This window comes from Caenorhabditis elegans, chromosome III (assembly GCF_000002985.6).
Source record: "Caenorhabditis elegans chromosome III".
Lineage (NCBI taxonomy): Eukaryota > Metazoa > Nematoda > Chromadorea > Rhabditida > Rhabditidae > Caenorhabditis > Caenorhabditis elegans.
Genome location: NC_003281.10, coordinates 2,294,935 through 2,314,103, shown reverse-complemented (window position 1 = coordinate 2,314,103; position 19,169 = coordinate 2,294,935). Strand labels below are relative to the sequence as shown.

General features: G+C 34.9%; 4 protein-coding genes and 3 non-coding genes across 7 annotated transcripts; 5 read left to right on the top strand and 2 right to left on the bottom strand.

Moving 5' to 3' along the window:
* Positions 1-68: 68 nt before the first annotated feature.
* fbxa-66 (F-box domain-containing protein) lies at positions 69-4,309 on the top strand. Its single transcript, NM_065134.5, has 5 exons — positions 69-110; positions 153-349; positions 3,123-3,227; positions 3,283-3,916; positions 3,965-4,309. Exons 3-5 carry the CDS (start codon positions 3,136-3,138, stop codon positions 4,178-4,180), a joined length of 942 nt encoding a protein of 313 aa, NP_497535.2. The 5' UTR covers positions 69-110; positions 153-349; positions 3,123-3,135; the 3' UTR covers positions 4,181-4,309.
* On the bottom strand, positions 3,535-3,555 carry 21ur-15567. The gene has a single exon (NR_052136.1).
* An 88-nt stretch (positions 4,310-4,397) lies between the features above and the next one.
* On the bottom strand, positions 4,398-5,848 carry Y54F10BM.20 (F-box domain-containing protein; the record flags this gene model as incomplete). The annotated part of the gene is made up of 3 exons (NM_001267928.3): positions 4,398-4,615; positions 4,997-5,600; positions 5,760-5,848. The coding sequence occupies 3 exons, from the start codon at positions 5,846-5,848 to the stop codon at positions 4,403-4,405; spliced, it is 906 nt and encodes a 301-aa protein (NP_001254857.1). The 3' UTR covers positions 4,398-4,402.
* Positions 5,849-5,977: 129 nt separating this feature from the next.
* Positions 5,978-8,178, top strand: fbxa-1 (F-box domain-containing protein). The gene is made up of 3 exons (NM_065133.3): positions 5,978-6,184; positions 6,940-7,573; positions 7,977-8,178. The coding sequence occupies exons 1-3, from the start codon at positions 6,096-6,098 to the stop codon at positions 8,160-8,162; spliced, it is 909 nt and encodes a 302-aa protein (NP_497534.1). The 5' UTR covers positions 5,978-6,095; the 3' UTR covers positions 8,163-8,178.
* Positions 8,179-9,176: 998 nt separating this feature from the next.
* Positions 9,177-18,776, top strand: Y54F10BM.9 (SWIM-type domain-containing protein). The gene is made up of 16 exons (NM_065132.4): positions 9,177-9,376; positions 9,420-9,559; positions 10,012-10,118; positions 10,169-10,527; positions 11,036-11,175; positions 11,768-11,874; positions 11,931-12,325; positions 12,383-12,522; positions 13,731-13,837; positions 13,890-14,356; positions 15,435-15,574; positions 15,622-15,728; positions 15,784-16,286; positions 17,083-17,234; positions 17,278-17,384; positions 18,366-18,776. The coding sequence occupies exons 1-16, from the start codon at positions 9,189-9,191 to the stop codon at positions 18,633-18,635; spliced, it is 3,429 nt and encodes a 1,142-aa protein (NP_497533.1). The 5' UTR covers positions 9,177-9,188; the 3' UTR covers positions 18,636-18,776.
* Positions 18,734-18,754, top strand: 21ur-10824. The gene has a single exon (NR_052135.1).
* 21ur-11898 lies at positions 18,736-18,756 on the top strand. Its single transcript, NR_052134.1, has one exon.
* Positions 18,777-19,169: the final 393 nt, after the last annotated feature.

Below are 19,169 nucleotides of genomic sequence, written 5' to 3'. Positions count from 1 at the left end.
TAATTGAAATTGATGGCATCGTTGATCAAATCGAACAGTTTTTTCATTTAAAACGGTTTACCGTCGGAATGGATGTCTTCTCAACACAACACGCAGTTGAATTAAGAGATGTATGTTACTTAAGATTTAAAGTTTTCACCTTAAACATTCAGAATCTCCTGAAAAGAAGTTCCTTCAAGATCTGCACAATCAAATTGGACATGTCAAAGTCGGACCCGATTGAACTCGCAAAAGTATTCAAACCAGATTATTCTGGTGGCATTAAATATACATTTGAGTTTTCAAACGATGATGCTGTGTTCGAGATTAATTGTACACCGCCGATTTTCAACATTTATGAATTTACAAGGGAAGTGAATATAGGGGTCCCCGGACTTTGGCATGGCATAGTATTATTTCGATAAAATAGTGTTACCGATGATCGCTCCAAAAAATCTAGCTGCCCCGGTCCAGGTTCAACAAAGTTATGACGTTTTGAAATTTCAGTTAAAAACACCATTGAAATCCACTGTCTAACCATGCTATCCACGCAATTCTCAGCTTGCGTGACCACCGAAAACGTGACACCCACCACATTGAGTTGAAAAATGTCCTCGGTGGCCGAGTTGGGAGTGCGCGCGTCTGTTAAGAATGAATCTTTGGTTCGATTCCTTCTATTTTTGAAATTTTTTTGCAAGTTGAATAAAGTTGTAAAACAACTCATTCAAACATTTTTACGCATTTTTAAAGTGATTTTATTCTTATTCGGGAACCCAGAATCATTTTCCGCACTTTTTGGAAAATTTTATTTTTTTCATTTTTTCTCAAAATTTCTTGATCAACTCCAAGCAAAAATTTCAAAAAATTTTATTTTTCTAAAAAAATTTTAAATTGCCATTTTATTGTTTAGAAATGTATGAAACGTATATTACACAAGTTTTAGCTCTTTATTCGCGAGTAAACCATCGAAATGATGTACATTTCATGAATTATGTGCAAAATATTTAACCAACTTCGAAGTTCCATAACTTCGTTGAGATAAATTATTTTGAAAAATGATCAACTAACGAATTGTTTGTTGAATAACAATGAACAAAGTTTTAGTTATAAACTATTTGATACCTTCAGCCACGAGGAAGAAAACAAGGTTGACATTTGGCTAGTTTTTCTTTTAACATTGGGTTCGGGAAAACAGTCACAACTTCTTGAGGGCAAAATATTTCAGAAAGTGTATAACTAAAACTTTGTTCATTGTTATTCAACAAACAATTCGTTGATCATTTTTCAAAATAATTTATCTCAACGAAGTTATGGAACTTCGAAGTTGGTTAAATATTTTGCACATAATTCATGAAATGTACATCATTTCGATGGTTTACTCGCTAAAACTTGTGTAATATACGTTTCATACATTTCTAAACAATAAAATGGCAATTTAAAATTTTTTAGAAAAATAAAATTTTTTGAAATTTTTGCTTGGAGTTGATCAAGAAATTTTGAGAAAAAATGAAAAAAATAAAATTTTCCAAAAAGTGCGGAAAATGATTCTGGGTTCCCGAATAAGAATAAAATCACTTTAAAAATGCGTAAAAATGTTTGAATGAGTTGTTTTACAACTTTATTCAACTTGCAAAAAAATTTCAAAAATAGAAGGAATCGAACCAAAGATTCATTCTTAACAGACGCGCGCACTCCCAACTCGGCCACCGAGGACATTTTTCAACTCAATGTGGTGGGTGTCACGTTTTCGGTGGTCACGCAAGCTGAGAATTGCGTGGATAGCATGGTTAGACAGTGGATTTCAATGGTGTTTTTAACTGAAATTTCAAAACGTCATAACTTTGTTGAACCTGGACCGGGGCAGCTAGATTTTTTGGAGCGATCATCGGTAACACTATTTTATCGAAATAATACTATGCCATGCCAAAGTCCGGGGACCCCTATATTCACTTCCCTTGTTAGTGTTAAAAGATGCTAATTTAATTTTTTTGTATTATTAAATGTATGGAGTATTCTGCAATAAAATCATTGAAATCAACATGTACAGTGACGGCCAATATTCTATTCGTTTTCGGTTTGTAGGTGATTAACTTGGGTTGTTCAAACACGTGTAACTCAAAAGCTGTAATAGTTAGCAAAATATTTTAAACTAACAAAATATTGCCAATTACTTTATCTACATTTTTTTTATTTTGTGAAAATTGTACAGCTCTGTTCCAAAAAATTACAGCAGCTGACATCCGGCGGGCCCGTTTTTTGCTTGAATTTCTAAATGGTTCACAACTTTGAAACTAGATGGTTTAAAGAAACAAAGTTTAATGAGAAAATATTCTCCATAATGTTTTTTACTTTTTGCAATTTATTGTTTTGTCACAAATATACCAGGAGATTCTATACAAACAATTGAAAATAAAGCACAAATTTTGAAGTTTTGGCATGTTCTGAAAATTGCATTAAATTTTTTCACAGAGCAGTTTTCACATGAAAAACTCAAAATGTGAATAGTTTCAACATACATAAACATTTTTTTAAACCTAGAATTTGATTTAAAAAAGATTTTGCTTGCATTTTGAGAAAATGTTGTCAATTGCTACTCTTCTATTGCAGGTTTAATCTTTTGTATAAATTTTCCTGATCACTTTCGGACGAAAAAACAAATTGAAAAATGTAGAAAAATTTGTGAAAAGTATTTTCTTATTAAACTTTGTTTTATGAAAACATCTAGTTTCAAAGTTGTGGGTCACTTAACAATCCCATTGAAAATATTTCCCTAGCTGTTATAGTTTTTGAGTTACACGTGCTTGAACAACTCAAGCAAATCACCAAAAACCCGAAAACGAATAGAATATTGGCCGGCACTGTACATTATATTTCGCAACGTTTGGTTTTCTTACGCAAAAAAAGCAAAAATTACTTAAATTTTAAATGTGTTCTTGTTTACTAGTAGAAATAACCTTAAAAACCACACGTCAGCAGAAAAATGATAAGAGAAGTTTTGATAAGAGGCGGGTTATTCAGTCCGTTTCACGCCGGGTTCTCCATTTTCTCTACTCAAATTCCGAAATTTAAAACAAAAATTTCAGAGAATTTTTGTGGTTCTGGAAAGGTACTCATTTCGGGTACTTTTTTCATCTAATTTTCAGATTTATTCTAATTATGTCTGATAACCTCAAAAAACCGGTATCATTGCTCAATTTGCCTCTTGATATCACAAACCTTGTGTTGGAAAAGTTGGAGCCAATGGATCGGTGAGTGATTGTTATGTTGAAATCAACCAGTAGACACAGATAAATCAATTTTCAGACTCAGCGCCCGAAAAGTGTGCAAAAACTTGCGAAACTTTATTGATAAACTTGAGACTCGGTTCGAAATGGCCCGCGTTGACATATATAAAAACAGAGTTATTCTATTTTTGAACGAAACTCACATCTGTTATATGGATGCTTTAAATGGCACGATGGTGCCTTACGATGGACAGAAAAAGTTAATTGAAGGAGAAAACTTCATGAATATTGCTGTTCAAGATTTGAAGATAGTATTGAGATATGTATCCTTGTTATACTTGCACAACTTAACAGAAGAAAGGCACGACATTGTCAATTTATTTATCGGCAGCTTGAAACCGGAAAAATGGTTTCAAGTGAAGAAACTAGAAATTTGGGATTTTGAATTCAATGATGTATCCACTATTATACCCTATTTTAAAACAACAGTGCTTGAAAATCTTAAATTGAATAGTAAAGAAGAGATTGATAACTTTGAACGGATTTTTCATTTGGATCAGTGGAAGTTTTTAAGATGCTTCACTCTCTGTGTAAATGACTACGGAACAGAGTGGGCATTGGACAGTAGCCTTTTTGAACATTTTTTTCATTTTGAAAAATTCCTTGTAACATTGGACTATTTCTCAACGCAAATGGCAGTTAAAGTTAGAGATGTAAGTTAAACTTGTAGTGTTCTTTTTTCATAACACGATAACTTCCAGGATCTTATGAGAAGACATACATTTCGAAAATTCTATGTGTTTATTAAAAAATCAAAGTTAGATACAATCGCAATTGCAAAAGTATTCAAACCGGACTATGTTGGCGACAGAGAGTTTCAGACTGAATATTCAAACAATGTTAACAAATTCAAGCTTAAAATTGGAAGCTACTTTGACAATCCCAATTATTGCGAGTTTAAAGTAAAGAAATTGTGAAATTTCAGTAAAAATATGAATTGAATAATTGAATTTGTTAAACTTTTCTGGTGCCTGCCAAATTTCTTATTCTCTGCGTTTCGAGAATTGTATGTTGAAAATTGATAAGAAATAAATGTGAAGCGTGTGGAAGTATTGCGCAACATGTATTTTATAAATTTATAATCATCACTACAATCGGGGGTCTTGGCACATGAAAAAAACTTGTTTAAAATATGTAGTTCATTCATTCGAAATTGAAAACTTCCATTGGCTCCTGTCAAAGTGTGAAACTCTATGTAGAAGTTCACAATGAATAGTAAACCTAGTTAAATATTTAATTGAATGTTCATTGCCTCCAAGATATTTCGGTAGGAAAACCTTTGCAAGTTCTATTGGATCATCATTACGGAGATATAACGTGCACTTCTGGAATGTACTACTTTCCATGAGGATCTGAAATAAAAATTCAAAAAATGCTCGGCTCAAAAAATTACCTAAAATTACTAAATATTTGAAATTTGACCAACTTGCCAGCGGCCGGAAACTAACTTTTTTGAAATCACTGGCTAATTTTTTTTCAACTTGATTTAGACACATTTAAGGTCGATGGAAGACCAGAAGTTACCAAATTTTACAAAATCTGGTGATGGTTATGGTGCATCAAACTAGTATTGTGCGTCTGACCAGTTATGGTGCATCTGACCAGTTGTAGTGCATCGAACCATTTATCGATCTAACATGTTAATGTACCTAAATCAAACTGAATACGAAAGTTAATTGCTTTGTATACCTATAATTAAACTAAGACTTCAACTTAATAAACTATTAACCTACATCTTGAATTTTGATCGCATTCTGCACTGACAAATTCTGCAAGTAGATTGTAAACTCTTCTATGTGAAACAAATCCTCAATAGGTATGCCTGGCGAGTTTTGATAGAAATGAATAATTTTTGCATTTCTCCATTGATCCAGGCAAGTAATTTGTTTAAAATTGTCAATATCGTATAGATATTCTATTTCAATATTTTCCAGCTTCTGTGCATTGAGCATCGGAAGAATAATCAGAACTTCTTTAAATGAGAAATCGTTGAGTTTTATCGATTTAACATTAATACATCCTTGTTCACTAATGAAAAATGCAAAAATGCCACTTCTATCATAGGAATGTAAAACCAATGATGATGTCTCATTCGTGACTATCTTCAAATCCTCGAATGCTATTTTCAAGAAATTTTCCCCTTGGATAATTGTTTCTTTTCCTTTGTATGTTACTGATAAATTGACATCATCTAGGTCGTAGTAATAGACACATATATCATCTAATAAATACATAGAAACAGTAGATTCACAGATTTTAACAAAGATGGAATTGTAATGTAGTCCAAAGTTATCCACGGAGGTTTTCAGGATTCTGCATACTTTTCGGATGATCAGTCTGGAAATATGCAAGGTTATATATGCTTGATGGTTTGAAAAAACCAAAAAAAAACTACTTCCACAGATTTCTTCAATTTCAGGTTTTCTAACTGTGCTCATTTCTGAGAGTACAGCCAGAGGTACCCTTTTGTAAAAGCCTGTGCAAAAAAAAATCCACCTATCGTCAGGCTCCAACTTTTCCAAAATACGGTGACAAATTATAAGAGGCATACTGAGCAAAGTTGGCGAAACTTGCTCAAGGAGCATTTTTAATTATAAAATTAGGAGAAAATTAAGATTTCGATAAGGGGAACTGGACGAAAAAGTTACACATGTGCTCACGGGCTCCGGGGCGTTAATAGAGAGGGAGAGAGATAGATAACACATTTTAATTGAAAATTGAAGATAGAAATTGATTTTTTTTCCCCCTTTTTTTCACAGGCACCATTATTTTTCTTCCAGCCGAGTTTTGTCACACTTAACCTACTCTAATTTCTGTTAAATTTCCGAAAAAATGTCAGATAAACGGGTATCGCCAACCTTGCTCGATTTGCCTCTGGAAATAGCTAACAAAGTTTTTGAAGAGCTTACACTGAAGGAGCTGTGAGTTATTTTGATATTATTTTTTATTTTTCAAGCATGAATTTCCGCCAGTATGTACTCTAATTATTAGGTCTTTTGCGTTTTTGCAGGGAATCATTCAGTTTTTGAAAAAGATTTAAAAACAATTTTCTCAGTAAATTTGAATTCCCGCCAAAATATTTCCTCAAAAAATTCGAATTTCCCACCAAAATTACTCTCAAAAAATTTAAATTCCCGCCAAAGTTCGTTTTCAGGAAATTCGAATTCCCGCCAAATGTTTAATCAGAAATTTGACTACTTTCCAAAAAATGTTGAATTTGCTCCAAAAATTTTTCACAGAAAATTTGAAGTTCCCGTCAAAATTACCAGAAAATTCAAATTTTTGCCAAATTATTTTTTTCAGAAAATTCGAATTTCCCGCCAAAAATGAATGTTTCACCGAAAATTTGCATTTCCTCCAAAATTACTTTCAGAAAGTTTAAAGCTCCCCTGCCAATTCGAATTTCCCGCCAAAATAGCTCTCTTTAAAATTTTGAATTCCCGCCGAAATGTTTTCTCAGAAAATTCGAATTTCCCGCCAAAATTTTTTTTAGTAAATTTGTGTTCCCGGCAACAGTTTTCCTAGAGAATGTTAATTTTTCGCCAAAATTTTTTCTTGGAAAATTTGAATTCCCGCCAAAAAATTTTTTTTTCGCAGAAAATTCAAATTTCCCGCCATAAATTGTCTCAAAAATAATTAAAAATTTTTTCTAAAAAACCTGATCAACAAATTCCAGATTAAATTGCCGTAAGGTCTGTCGAAGCTTGAGAGCCGCCGTTATCGAATTCAAAATAAACCTCGAATGGATCACAATACATCTTGAATCCTTTATTGAAATTAATTTCCATAATCGAGAAGAAAAATATTGTACCAAGTACGCTGAAGCTTCAAATGATAGTACAATTCTAACCCATAATAAACTGGAAAAAAATTTCGACGGAGAAAATTACTTGAAATTTGCACTGAAGGATTTGGAGACTGTCTTGAAGCACGTTTCAATTTTATATATCACTAATAAAAATGAATCCGGATACCAACAAAACTATAGCGAACCTCTAATTGATCTGTTGAAAGTTAAGAAGCCAGTCTATGTAGAGGAACTCAGACTGAATGGATTTGAATTCAATGATGTTCTGAAAATTCTTCCCTACTTTAACTCCAAATTTCTGAATGATATCCGCTTGTATGATATGAAAATCAATGAGGAATTCGAGAAAATCACATATTTGGAGCAGTGGAAACTTACCAAATCCTTCAAGTATTTTGGTGAACCGCTCGAGAATATTCCGCTCGAAAAACTTTTTCACTTCGAGTTTTTCCGTATCATCCTCAAAACTTTTTCAGAAAACGATGCGATTCAAATTCGAGATGTAAGTACTTATCAGTTGAGATGTCTGCGTCTCATCTCCCGCATTTTTTGGAGATCAAACCGAAATAAGACATTCTGACTCCACGTGAAGCGCGAACTCAAAATTTCTCTGCGTCTCTTTTACCTTCATGCTCTTTTCAGTTTGCTCTATTTCTCTGCGCGCTTGCCTTTTTCCGCTTTCTTGTGGAATTCGCCACTTTTGGAAACTTCCAAACGGTTGTCATTAGAGCGCGATTGTAAACGCTTTCGCGGGTTTTCCCGGGAAAACAATTGACGTGGGAGATGATGAGCCACGGTTTGATCTACAAAAAATGCGGAGTTCAGTTCTGCCAAAACTCCAAAAATGTTTTTTTGAATTTTTTGTTTTTTTGAAAAAAATTTTATAATAATCTATAAATTTTCAGGATCTACTGAAAAAAAGTACATTTCGGGGTTGCAGTATCAGTTATCAAGATGGAAAGTTTGGGGAAATTGCACGAGTTTTTAAGCCGGAGTATGCCGATGGACAGGAATGCGAATATAAAAATAATAATGCCACATTCAGAATTGTTGTTGAGTGTTATTCATTTTCCTGTTACATCTGTGAATAAAAATGTTTTTGGTACTGTTCACGGGCTCATTTTTTTGATCTACGAGAATTGCGGGAAAATGGACGCGTCTAGACGCAGATTTCTAAATTGATTTCGCATGGTTAAGAGAATTCCCGCATTTTTTGTAGATCAAACGACTCATCATCTCCCCCGTCTATTGTTTTCCCGGAAAAACCCGCAAAAAATGATTACAATCGCGCTCTAATGACAACCGTTTTAAAGTTTCCAGAAGTGGCAAATTCCACGACAAAGCGGGAAGAGGTGAGTGCGCAGAGAAATAGAGCAAACTGAAAAGAGCAATTTTTGATTTTCATTTTATTATGCCTCACATTATATTTTCACACATTTTTTTTCCAATTTACCACGTTCCCAGCTTCAATTTGACTCCCTTATTGCCTCAATTCTAAAATTGTTTGGGTCCCGCCACAAAACATTCTGGGTTACTGTAGATTTGCAGTTCTGACTGAATTATCATTTTTTCTTGTTAGAAAGAAAAATTTGGGAATGATTCTATTTTTCCTTATTAGACTACACATTTTCACGGATTCTAGTGAAAATTTACCTGTAAATATAAGAGACACAGCAAAAAAGAAGAAAGAAATAAGATGGCTGGGGGCCTAGGTTTTCTACTGTTGAATTTGCCTTCCCCGACGTCATAAATACATTCCGCAACATTACTAGAATAACCCATAAAAGGGGAAGATGACCCCGTAAACTGGGAAGGACGGGGGGTGGCAACGAGCCTTCCCCAGGGCAACGCAAAGGGGCTCCTGGGAAACGCGGTAACCTTCCTCCTCTCTATAGTCTCCCATATTGAAGACCCCGGCGAGGAGACTGGCGGTGGCAACAAGAGATTCAACCCACAATGCTAACACAAAGAGACGATAGAGGGCGACAACAGCAGTGAATAATAGGGGCAATTAGGAGACGCAGACATCTCCTCTTCATCTCTGCAGTCTCTCGTTCTTTCTGCAGACGTCTGGCCATCTGGTCTTTCACTCATTCACAATTGTTTTCTCCCTTACAATGCATTCATATTGTCCAACCTGTAAAAGGCCGTGGGACGAAAATTCTCCGCCGGATCAAAATGTACCCGGGTCCTCCACAGCACTTGAAGTTAAGCCGCCTACGATTGGGCCTAGCCAATCACTTTGGCTTGAAGGTGAACACTTTCGGGTTCTAACAAAGACTATCGTCATGAACATCATTTCCAGGTAACTTTTAAAAAATTTAATCTGTAAATCTGTGAATTTTCAGCTGTACTCACACTGAAACCACCTTCCACTTCCCGAATATAAATCGCGCCTGTTCCATGTTTGCCAGATTCAACGGAACAAAGGAAGATCTTCGCAAGTTTGTGCATATGGATGATTTCAGATGGTCTTACAAGAAGCAAGGTTAGCTCCACGGCTGGTTGAATATTGAATAATAACGGGTGTCTAGAACTTAAAAAAAAACGAATTAAAATTTTTTTTGAATTTTTGCCCAAAAAAGTGGATTTTCACAACTTGGAATAATTTTTCACACGATTTTATGTAAATTTTCGGGATCTCCATGAAATTTCACATCGGAAACCCTTATTTTTTGAAAAATTTGGAAATTGCACTTTTGGCTCAGTTGGTAACAGGGATGACTGGTGTGAAATATGTACAGGGTTCGATCCCCGCAGAGGTCAATATTTTTTGTTTTTATGATATTACACGTTTTCCATGTTTTGGAGCCGTAGGATTATCTGGAACAAGTATTTTTGCTGAAATTTCTTGTTTTTTAAAACAATTTTTCAATATAAAAGTGGATTTTCTGAAAAGATGCCACTAAAATACTTACATACATTCTGAATAAATTTCAGGACAAACTGAAATCAAACCAAGATCACACCAAATCACAATGGACGATGGCAGTGTTGTACATATCCTGAACTGTTCGAATCCGTACCTCAGCTACTTTAAGAAATATGTAAGAGAATTCCACATTTTGAATCTTATCCTAAATTTTATTGCTTTCAGATATTCGTCAATGAATCCAGTGACAATATTTATGTGGTATATGTCTCATCAGAAGCTGTAGACAGTTCAGAGATCCCGTCAAAGAGAACGGGTATGGATCCCTCGGTGCAAGCTGGAGAGGTTCTGGAAGAAAACCTAGTAGACTATGAATTTGACTACAATATGGATACAGAGCCCATACTTGATCCAGTTCCAGAGGTTCCGGTCAGTTCGGAATTTGCAGAGATTGAGCCCCCCGGACCCTCCCAACTTACTCCATCACTAGAAGTTGAGGCACCTACCGTTGCACCTAGCCAGTGGGTTGAAGGAGAATACTTTCGAGCGCTTTCAAAGGCAGTCATATTGAATATCATATCCAGGTAGCTTAAAATCACTGAAAGAAGGAGTATCCTGAATGGGTAAATTGTTTTAAAATGTAGTATTCGTGCTGAAACTTACGAATATAACAAAAGAAAATCGGGAAAAATCCGTTAGCATTGAGCAATTCGCCACGGAAATCGATGAAAGCGGATGAAAGTGGATTAATCTTAAATTCGCGCGGGAATGAATCCTAGGCCATATTCGTTCAACAACACATTGATTTAATTGCTATTTTTCAAACTTTAACTAATTTTTCTTTCTCAAAGTTTGAGTAAGCTGGGAATAAGAAATTGTATAAAATACTTTTTAAAAACACAATACAGAACAGAATTTAAATTGGAGCAATCCTTGTGGCCTAAGATTTCTCTAGTTAAATTTTAAAGATTTTTCGTCGATTTTTCTGACTAAAAATGCTTAATGTGAACAGATTTTTTCAGCACGAATACTACATTTTAAAACAATTTTCCCATTGACGATACTCCTTCTTTAAAATCTACATCTTTTCAGATGTACAACCACACAAACCACCCACGACTTCCCGAATATGAATCGCGCCTGTTCAATGTTCGCAAGATTCCACGGAACAAAGGAGGATCTTCGGAAGTTTGTGCGTATGGATGATTTCAGTTGGAATTACAAGAAGCGAGGTTAGTACCGTGTATTTGAGCGGCTGTTAGGGTTCGGCAATCGAAATTTTGTGCACCATGGGTGGATACGGCAAATTCGTCGAATTTGCCGTTTGCCAAATTTGCCGCAGACATCAAAAAATTTGACAATACAATTTTGACCAAAACTATTTGATTTTGTCCCAAAAAGTGTAGTAAAATGACACAAAATTGAGTTATTTTGATGCCGAAACTAGGTGTCAGAAAGTCTCATCGTGGTTTGATCTACAAAAATGCGGGAATGTTTTTCCCAGAAAAATTGTGACGTCGGCACACTCTTAACCATGCATTATCAGATGGGATGTCTGCGTCTCTTCTCCCGAATTTTTCGTAGATCATAGCGAAATGTGACTTTCTGATGTCTGTTTAGAAATGTGTCTGTTGAGAAATCAGTAGTTTTGGTGCTCCAAAAAACATTGAAAAAGTATCACATTTTTTTGGAGTTTCTTGAGCACGGCAAATTTTGAGATTTTTTGCCCTTTTTCATATTCAAAACGCCTTTAACCTCATTGTAAAAGTGCCCGAAAACTTCCAGAGTTACAAGGAATAGGAACATATTCTAAATTAATTTCAGGCGAAAAAGTAATCAAGCCAATGCCAACTCATATCCTTATGGACGATCGGAGTGTTTTTTATATTCTGAACTGTGTGAATCCGTATCTCTACTATTTTAAGAAATATGTAAGAGAATTCTATTCTATTCAAATCTAAAGTATATTTTTATTTTTATTTTCCAGATATTCGTCAATGAATACAGTGACAATATTTATGTGGTATATGTTTCGGCACGAGCCGTAGACAGTTCGGATATCCCAAAGAGAAAAGGTATAGCTTCTTCAGAGCAAGCTGAACAGGTTCAGGAAGAGGTTGAGCAACAGGTTCCGGGAGGAAGCAGAGAATACTATGGATATCACAACAATATGGATACACAACCCATACTTGATCCAGTTCAAGAGGTTCCGGAACTTGCAGAGTCTATCGAGCAGTCCCCGCCAGTTCAAAATCCCCCCGTATCCTCCCAACTTACTCCATCACTTGAAGTTGAGGTACCTACCCTTGCACCTGGTCAGTGGGTTGAAGGAGAATACTTTCGAGTACTTTCAAAGAAGGTCATATCAAATATCATATCCAGGTAGCTTAAAAATCACTTAAAAATCACATTTTGCATTACAAACCTTTAATTTTCCAGTTGTACTACCACACAAACCACCTTCCACTTCCCGAATATGAATCGCGCGTGTTCAATGTTTGCAAGATTCCACGGAACAAAGAAGGATATTCGGACGTTTGTGCGTATTGATAATTTCATATGGTATTACAAGAAACAAGGTTAGTACCGTATATCTGAGCGGCAAACTTGCCGAATTTGCCGCGCACCCTTGCTGTGTACCAGGCATCTTTTGAGCAAATGCACAAAACTGCATCAAAAATTAATATAGGAATGTAGAAAAAGGTTAGTTCCATATGAAAATGATATTTATTTTTGTTGAAAAGCTTCAAAAAGTCTTCAAATAGTGCCTGAAATTTGTCGTTAGCCGAAAAACCGTTTAAAGGTGGAGTAGCGCCAGTGGGGAAATTGCTTTAAAACATGCCTATGGTAACACAATGACCAAATATCATAGTAAAAAAATTAAAAAAAAATTTTCTAAATTTTATATGATTTTTTCAAAATTGAAAAAATCTCGAATTGCATCAAACGCATATTTGAATTACCGCCAATAGTTCGATGTTCGATGGAGCGCGCTTGCATTTATTTAACTTTTATTTATCAATTTTTCTTATTTTTGATTGATTTTTCATGTCTTTTTGAGTAATTTTACTGGAAATTTAATGAAAAATTCAAGATAAAATTAGATTTTTCACTAAAAACAATTGAAAACATAGAAAGAACGTTTTTCAACGACGTTGAGCCTGAAATAATCTATTTCAAAGATTTAGGCTTTAGCGCCCGCTTTTTAATAAAAAAATTACATTTATCTTAAATAATTCATTAAATTCCCAGTAAAATTACTGAAAAAAACATGAAAAATCAATCAAAAATAAGAAAAATTGATAAATAAAAGTTAAAATAATGCAAGCGCGCTCCATCGAACATCGAACTATTGGCGGTAATTCAAATAGGAACTTGATGCAATTCGAGATTTTTTCAATTTTCAAAATTTTTTTTACTATGATATTTGGTCATTGTGGTACCATAGGCATGTTTTAAAGCAATTTTCCCACTGGCGCTACTCCACCTTTAACTGCACCTTTCTGGCACTATTCGAAATGTTTTTGAAGCGTTTCAACAAAAATAAATATTATTTTCAGATAGAACAAACTTTTTTTCTACATTCCTATATTAATTTTGGGGAAAAATGTTGAATTATCATATTAAAATGAGCCGTTTTGTGCGTTTACCGAAGCACATCCCTGTGTGCACTATTTCAAGCTCAAAATGCCTGTTGAATATTGAAAATTGCCGGAAACTTGCAGACATTTTTAGAAAATTCTTACAAGAAACAGGAACATATTCTAAATTTCTAAATTAATTTCAGGAGAAACTGAAATCAAGCCAAGGCCAAATCATAACTATACGGACGATGGAAGTCTTGTCCATATTCTAAACTGTGTGAATCCGTACCTCAACTACTTTAAGAAATATGTAAGAGAATTCTAAATTTTGAATCTAAAACTTGAGTTTTTTTGTTTTCCAGATATTCTTCAACGAATCTACTGACTATATTTATGTCGTATACGTTTCATCACGAGCTGTAGACAGTTCGGAGATCCCGTCAATAAGAACGGGTATAAAGCCCTCGGCGCAAGCTGGAGAGGTTCAGGACGGGGACAAATTGCAAAATGCAAATATTCAGCAAGAGGAGTACGGCAACAACTTGGCTGAAGAAGCTTCAGAGACTCTCGAACTTGCACATATCAATCAAGATGCTCCAAAAGAAAGCTTAGTCGACTATGAATATGGCTTCAATATGGATACAGAACCCATACTTGATCCGATTCCAGTGGTTTGGGTTGACCCGGAACTTGCAGAGATCCAGCAGCCTGAGCAAGAGTTGTGTCTACCAGTTCGAAGATCACCCACACCTTCAAAAAGCGAAATGTGGTTAGAAGGAGAACACTTTCGGAGTCTCTCAAAGATTATCATTTCAAAAATCATGTACAGGTAACTTAAACCAGGGCTGGGTGGCAATTGCCGTTCGGCAAATTGGCAAACCGGCAATTTGCCGATTTGCCGGAAATTTTAATTTACGGCAAAGTGCCGACTTGCCGATTTGCCGGATACCAGATTTGCCGGAAATGTTTAGAGGGATTTTTTATAAAACGGCAGCACTTAAAACTGTCCATTTTTGAATTTCTCCCGTTTTTTCTACATATTTTCATAGAATATGCGTACTTATCAAAATAGATATTGGAAAATTCATATGATGCGTTTAACTTTGCCATTTGAAATTGAAATTCCAAACAATAAGTGCAAAACCACAATTTGCCGAAAATTTTCTGCAAATTACCGATTCGCCGGTTTGCCGGAAATTTTCAATTCCGGCAAATTGCCGGTTTGCCGGAAAATTTAAATTCCGGCAAATTGCCGATTTGCCGGAAAAGAATCGTTTGCCGCCCACCCCTGACTTAAACATCATATATTCCACGTGAAACTAGGGCTCCCAGCTGAGTGAGGCGCAAAATGCGGGAGTGTATTTGCAATGAAGTGCGTAAGGTAGTTATTTGGAGCGGCCGACACGTGCGAGGTTCCGCAGCTTGGCGTGTGCGCAGCGTTGTGCGTCCGACACGTTCGGGGCTCCGCGCCGCACTATTTGTTCATTCGGGTACATGAAGCCTGCCGTTGCGACGACCTCATGTGAGCCAGGGCTGGGGCCAAAAAAAAGTTTGGACCAAAAAACAAAAAAATGAAGTTTTTGAAAAACCAAAAAACCAAAAAACAAAACAATTGAAATTTTCGAAAAACCAAAAAAAAATCAAAAAATTTTTGATGCATTAACTGATTTTTAATGGTTTTGATTTCATGTTTTAATGTATTTTAATACAGAATAGTCTCGAGGCGAGACTAGACACGGTAAACTTTTTTTTGGATTTTTTTTTGGTTTTTTTCGTCCCAAAAAAACAAAAAAAAACCAAAAAATCGATTTTTCGTCAAAATACCAACAAAAAAAAACCAAAAAACAAAAAACCCAAAAAATTGCCAGCCCAAATGTGAGCCCTAGTTGAAACCCATACGTTTTCAGCTGTACGGTAACAGAAACCACCTACTACTTTCCAAAAATGAATCACGCCTGTTCAATGTTTGCTAGATTCCACGGAACAAAGAAAGATCTTCGAAAGTTTGTGCACATTGATGATTTCAAATGGTCAATCATGAAATCAGGTTAAACGTTACTGTAATCATATAATATTACCCTAATTTACTTCTAGGACAAACTGGAATCAAGCCAAGGGCAAGCCAACTCAATATGGATGATGGCAGTGTTATCCATATCCTGCACTGCCCGAACCCGTTCCTCAGCTACTTTAAGAAATATGTAAGAGAATTTTAAAGGCTGAATCTTTAATTATAAATCTGTAATTATTTTCCAGATATTCCTCGATGAATCATGTGATGAAGTTTATGTGGTATACGTCTCATCACAAGCTGTGGATAGAGCGGAGATTCCTTTAAAGAGAAGGTTTAGAGCTCAAGCTGGAGAGCTTCAGGACTGGGACGAGTACGGCAAAGAAGCTTCAGAGTCTCCCGAACTTGCACACATCAAACAAGAGGTTCTAGAAGAAGGTCTAGAAGACTATGAATATGAGTACGATATGGATATAGAGCCTATACTTGATCCAGTTCGAAAGGTTCCGGACAGCTCGGGGATTGAACAAGAGGTTCCAGATGACTACAATATTGCCACTGAAGGCATTCTTGATCAGGTTCCGGTTGGTTCGGAACATGCAGAGATGGGGTATTCCCCGCCTGCTAAAAGGTTCCGGAGATCCTCTCCAACACTTGAACCTACCTTTGGGCCAAGCAAGTCCATGTGGCTAGAAGAAGAATACTTTCGGGGTCTAACAAAGACTATCATCTTGAGAATCATATCCAGGTAACTTAAAAATCATATTTTCAACTATAAATGGAGAAGCGCCAGTGGAGAAATTGCTTTAAAACATGCCTATGATACCACAATGACCAAATATCATAGTAAAAAAAATTTTAAAAATGTTCTAAATTTTATATGATTTTTTGAAAATTGAAAAAATCTCGAATTGCATCAAATTCCTATTTGAATTACCGCCAATAGTTCGATGTTCGATGGAGCGCGCTTGCATTATTTTAACTTTTATTTATCAATTTTTCTTATTTTTGATTGATTTTTCATGTTTTTTTGAGTAATTTTACTGGAAATTTAATGAAAAATTAAAGATAAATGTAAATTTTTTATGAAAACGCGGGCGCTAAAGCCTAAATCCTTGAAATAGATTATTTGAAAAAATTTTGATTTCGCCGTTGGAAAACGTGCTTTCTCTGTTTTCAATAATTTTTAGTGAGCAATCTACATTTATCTTGAATTTTTCATTAAATTTCCTTTGAAATTACTTTAAAAAACATGAAAATTCAATCAAAAACAAGAAAAATTGATAAATAAAAGTTAAAATAATGCAAGCGCGCTCCATCGAACATCGAACTATTGGCGGTAATTCAAATAGGAACTTGATGCAATTCGAGATTTTTTCAAATTTCAAAAAATCATATTAAATTTTTAAAAATTTTTTTAAATTTTTTTACAATGATATTTGGTAATTGTGGTACCATAGGCATGTTTTAAAGCAATTTCCCCACTGGCGCTACTCCACCTTTAAGCCTATATGTATATATATATATATTTTTTTTTTTTTCAGCTGCACTACCACTGAAACGGTATCAGAAACCACCTACCACTCCCCAAATATCGATCACGCCTGTTCAAAGTTTGCAAGATTCCACGGAACAAAAGACGATCTTCGGAATTTTGTGCATATAGATGATTTGAGATGGTATTCCAAGCGGCATGGTTAGTGAGTACTGTAATTCTGGTATATTACTCTAGTTTTTAGAACACCCCGAAATCAAACCAAGGCTAAGTCAAATCAAAATGGACGATGGCAGTGTTACCCATGTTCTGAAATGTACGAATCCGTATCTCAGATATTTTAAGAAATATGTAAGTTAATTTGATATTTGAATCTTAAATGGAAATGTTTTTACATTTTGCCCTGTCTGACTACAATACGAGACATGAGTCATTTGAAACGTTTCCGGATATGTCACTGCAAAATTTTAAAGGTGGAGTACCTAAATCTGGGAATTATTTACAAATGACTCCAAATTTTCCCCTGAATCCGTATTTCGATGTGAAAAAATTCAAAAAATTTCCCCGATTTTAAATTTGAGCTTGAAATCGCGAATTTTATTTGCGTCCCCATGAGCTTTTTCAAATTCGCGCCGAAATTAATTATCCGTGGAGCGCATTTGCTCCACAAAAATGAATTAAAATAGCTGAAAACTGAATGAAATAAAAATTGATGGAGAAAATTAAATGAGGCAAACGTGCCCCAAAGATAATTTATTTCGGCGCGAATTTGAAAAAGCTCATGGGAACGCAAATGAAAATCACGATTTCAAGCTCAAATATAAAATCAGGGAAACTTTTATAAATTTATTCATTTAGATATTTGGAATCAGGGGAAAATTTAAAGTCATTTGAAAATATTTCCCAGATTTAGGTATTCCACCTTTAAGCGACACAGCTCTACTTTCAATTCCAAAAATTTCAATCTGAAATTTTTGTTTTAGTGCATTTTTTTTCACTACTTTGGAGGCCTGTAGAATTGCTCCAAATGCTTTTTTTTTGCAATCTTTCAATTTTTTAGAACGGGTAGAAGTAGGTTAACGTTCTGAGAAAATTTTGAAAATTTTAATTTTTTTTGAAAAAAAAAAATAATCTGAACATTTTCCAAAAATCTCCACAGAATGTTCACCAACTTCTAACCGTTCTGAAAGACATTGAACGTTTGCAAAAAAGCATTTGGAGCAATTCTACAGGCCTCCAAAGTAGTGAAAAAATAAAAAAAATAAATTTTTTTTCAATTCTGCAATGACATATCCTCATAGAACACTTTTAAATGAATACTTTTTTTTGCAGATATTCCTCAAAGAATTCAGAAACGAAATCTATGTGGTATATGTCTCATCACAAGCGGTAGATAGTGGTGCGGAGATTACGTCGAAGAATACTAGTCGAGCCCCATCAGAACCCGTTGGAGAAGTTCAGGAAGAGATCAGAGAAGGCGATGGCTACAATATGAATACAGAGCCCATACTTGTTGGAGAAGCTCCGGGACTTGCACAAGTTAAACAAGAGGTTCCGGGAGACAATAAAAAAAGCTTATTTGGAATGCTAGAACGCTTTTGAACAACAGATTTTCATCGGGTTTAACAGTATATATGTTTGTATTTAAATGTGAACTTTTTCAGGAAGACTTTGATCTCTAGTTTTATTATATTTATTATGTTTTGAATAAAGTTTGCTGAAAGTCTAGAACAGAACAATATTTTATTTTCATATTCATTTTTGGGGCTGAAAATTCCGGCGGTTTTGCATTTTTCCACTGATCCAAATGAGTTATCCGTTCTAATTGGTCAATTGTTTTCAGCACTTAAGCATCAAAATACACAATATTTAGCTGAAATTTACCAATTTTTGTGAAACATTGTGAGATTTCATATAGAAATACTTACCAGAAAATAGCCCGTAGTCAAGAAAATTTAGTGAAAATCCATTAAAAATTCAGTAAAAATCAAAGAAAATGGACCATCCCACCAGGAAGTCTTTGGAAATTGAATGAATTAATTATATAGAAATATACATGTTTATAGACTCAAGTCGATAGTGAACATAACGTGAACTGTTATCTATAAAATAGACCAAGAAAGAGAGACTCAGAGA

What these genes read in the sequence shown, in the direction of transcription:
- fbxa-66 (NM_065134.5), top strand. Translation starts at nt 3,136, where the DNA reads ATGTCTGATAACCTCAAAAAACCGGTATCATTGCTCAATTTGCCTCTT. An exon ending in AAGTTGGAGCCAATGGATCG is followed by an intron (nt 3,228 to 3,282) that starts GTGAGTGATTGT and finishes ATCAATTTTCAG; the next exon opens with ACTCAGCGCCCGAAAAGTGT. An exon ending in TGGCAGTTAAAGTTAGAGAT is followed by an intron (nt 3,917 to 3,964) that starts GTAAGTTAAACT and finishes GATAACTTCCAG; the next exon opens with GATCTTATGAGAAGACATAC.
- fbxa-1 (NM_065133.3), top strand. Translation starts at nt 6,096, where the DNA reads ATGTCAGATAAACGGGTATCGCCAACCTTGCTCGATTTGCCTCTGGAA. An exon ending in GAGCTTACACTGAAGGAGCT is followed by an intron (nt 6,185 to 6,939) that starts GTGAGTTATTTT and finishes AACAAATTCCAG; the next exon opens with ATTAAATTGCCGTAAGGTCT. An exon ending in ATGCGATTCAAATTCGAGAT is followed by an intron (nt 7,574 to 7,976) that starts GTAAGTACTTAT and finishes ATAAATTTTCAG; the next exon opens with GATCTACTGAAAAAAAGTAC.
- Y54F10BM.9 (NM_065132.4), top strand. Translation starts at nt 9,189, where the DNA reads ATGCATTCATATTGTCCAACCTGTAAAAGGCCGTGGGACGAAAATTCT. An exon ending in ATGGTCTTACAAGAAGCAAG is followed by an intron (nt 9,560 to 10,011) that starts GTTAGCTCCACG and finishes AATAAATTTCAG; the next exon opens with GACAAACTGAAATCAAACCA. An exon ending in TCAGATATTTTAAGAAATAT is followed by an intron (nt 17,385 to 18,365) that starts GTAAGTTAATTT and finishes TTTTTTTTGCAG; the next exon opens with ATATTCCTCAAAGAATTCAG.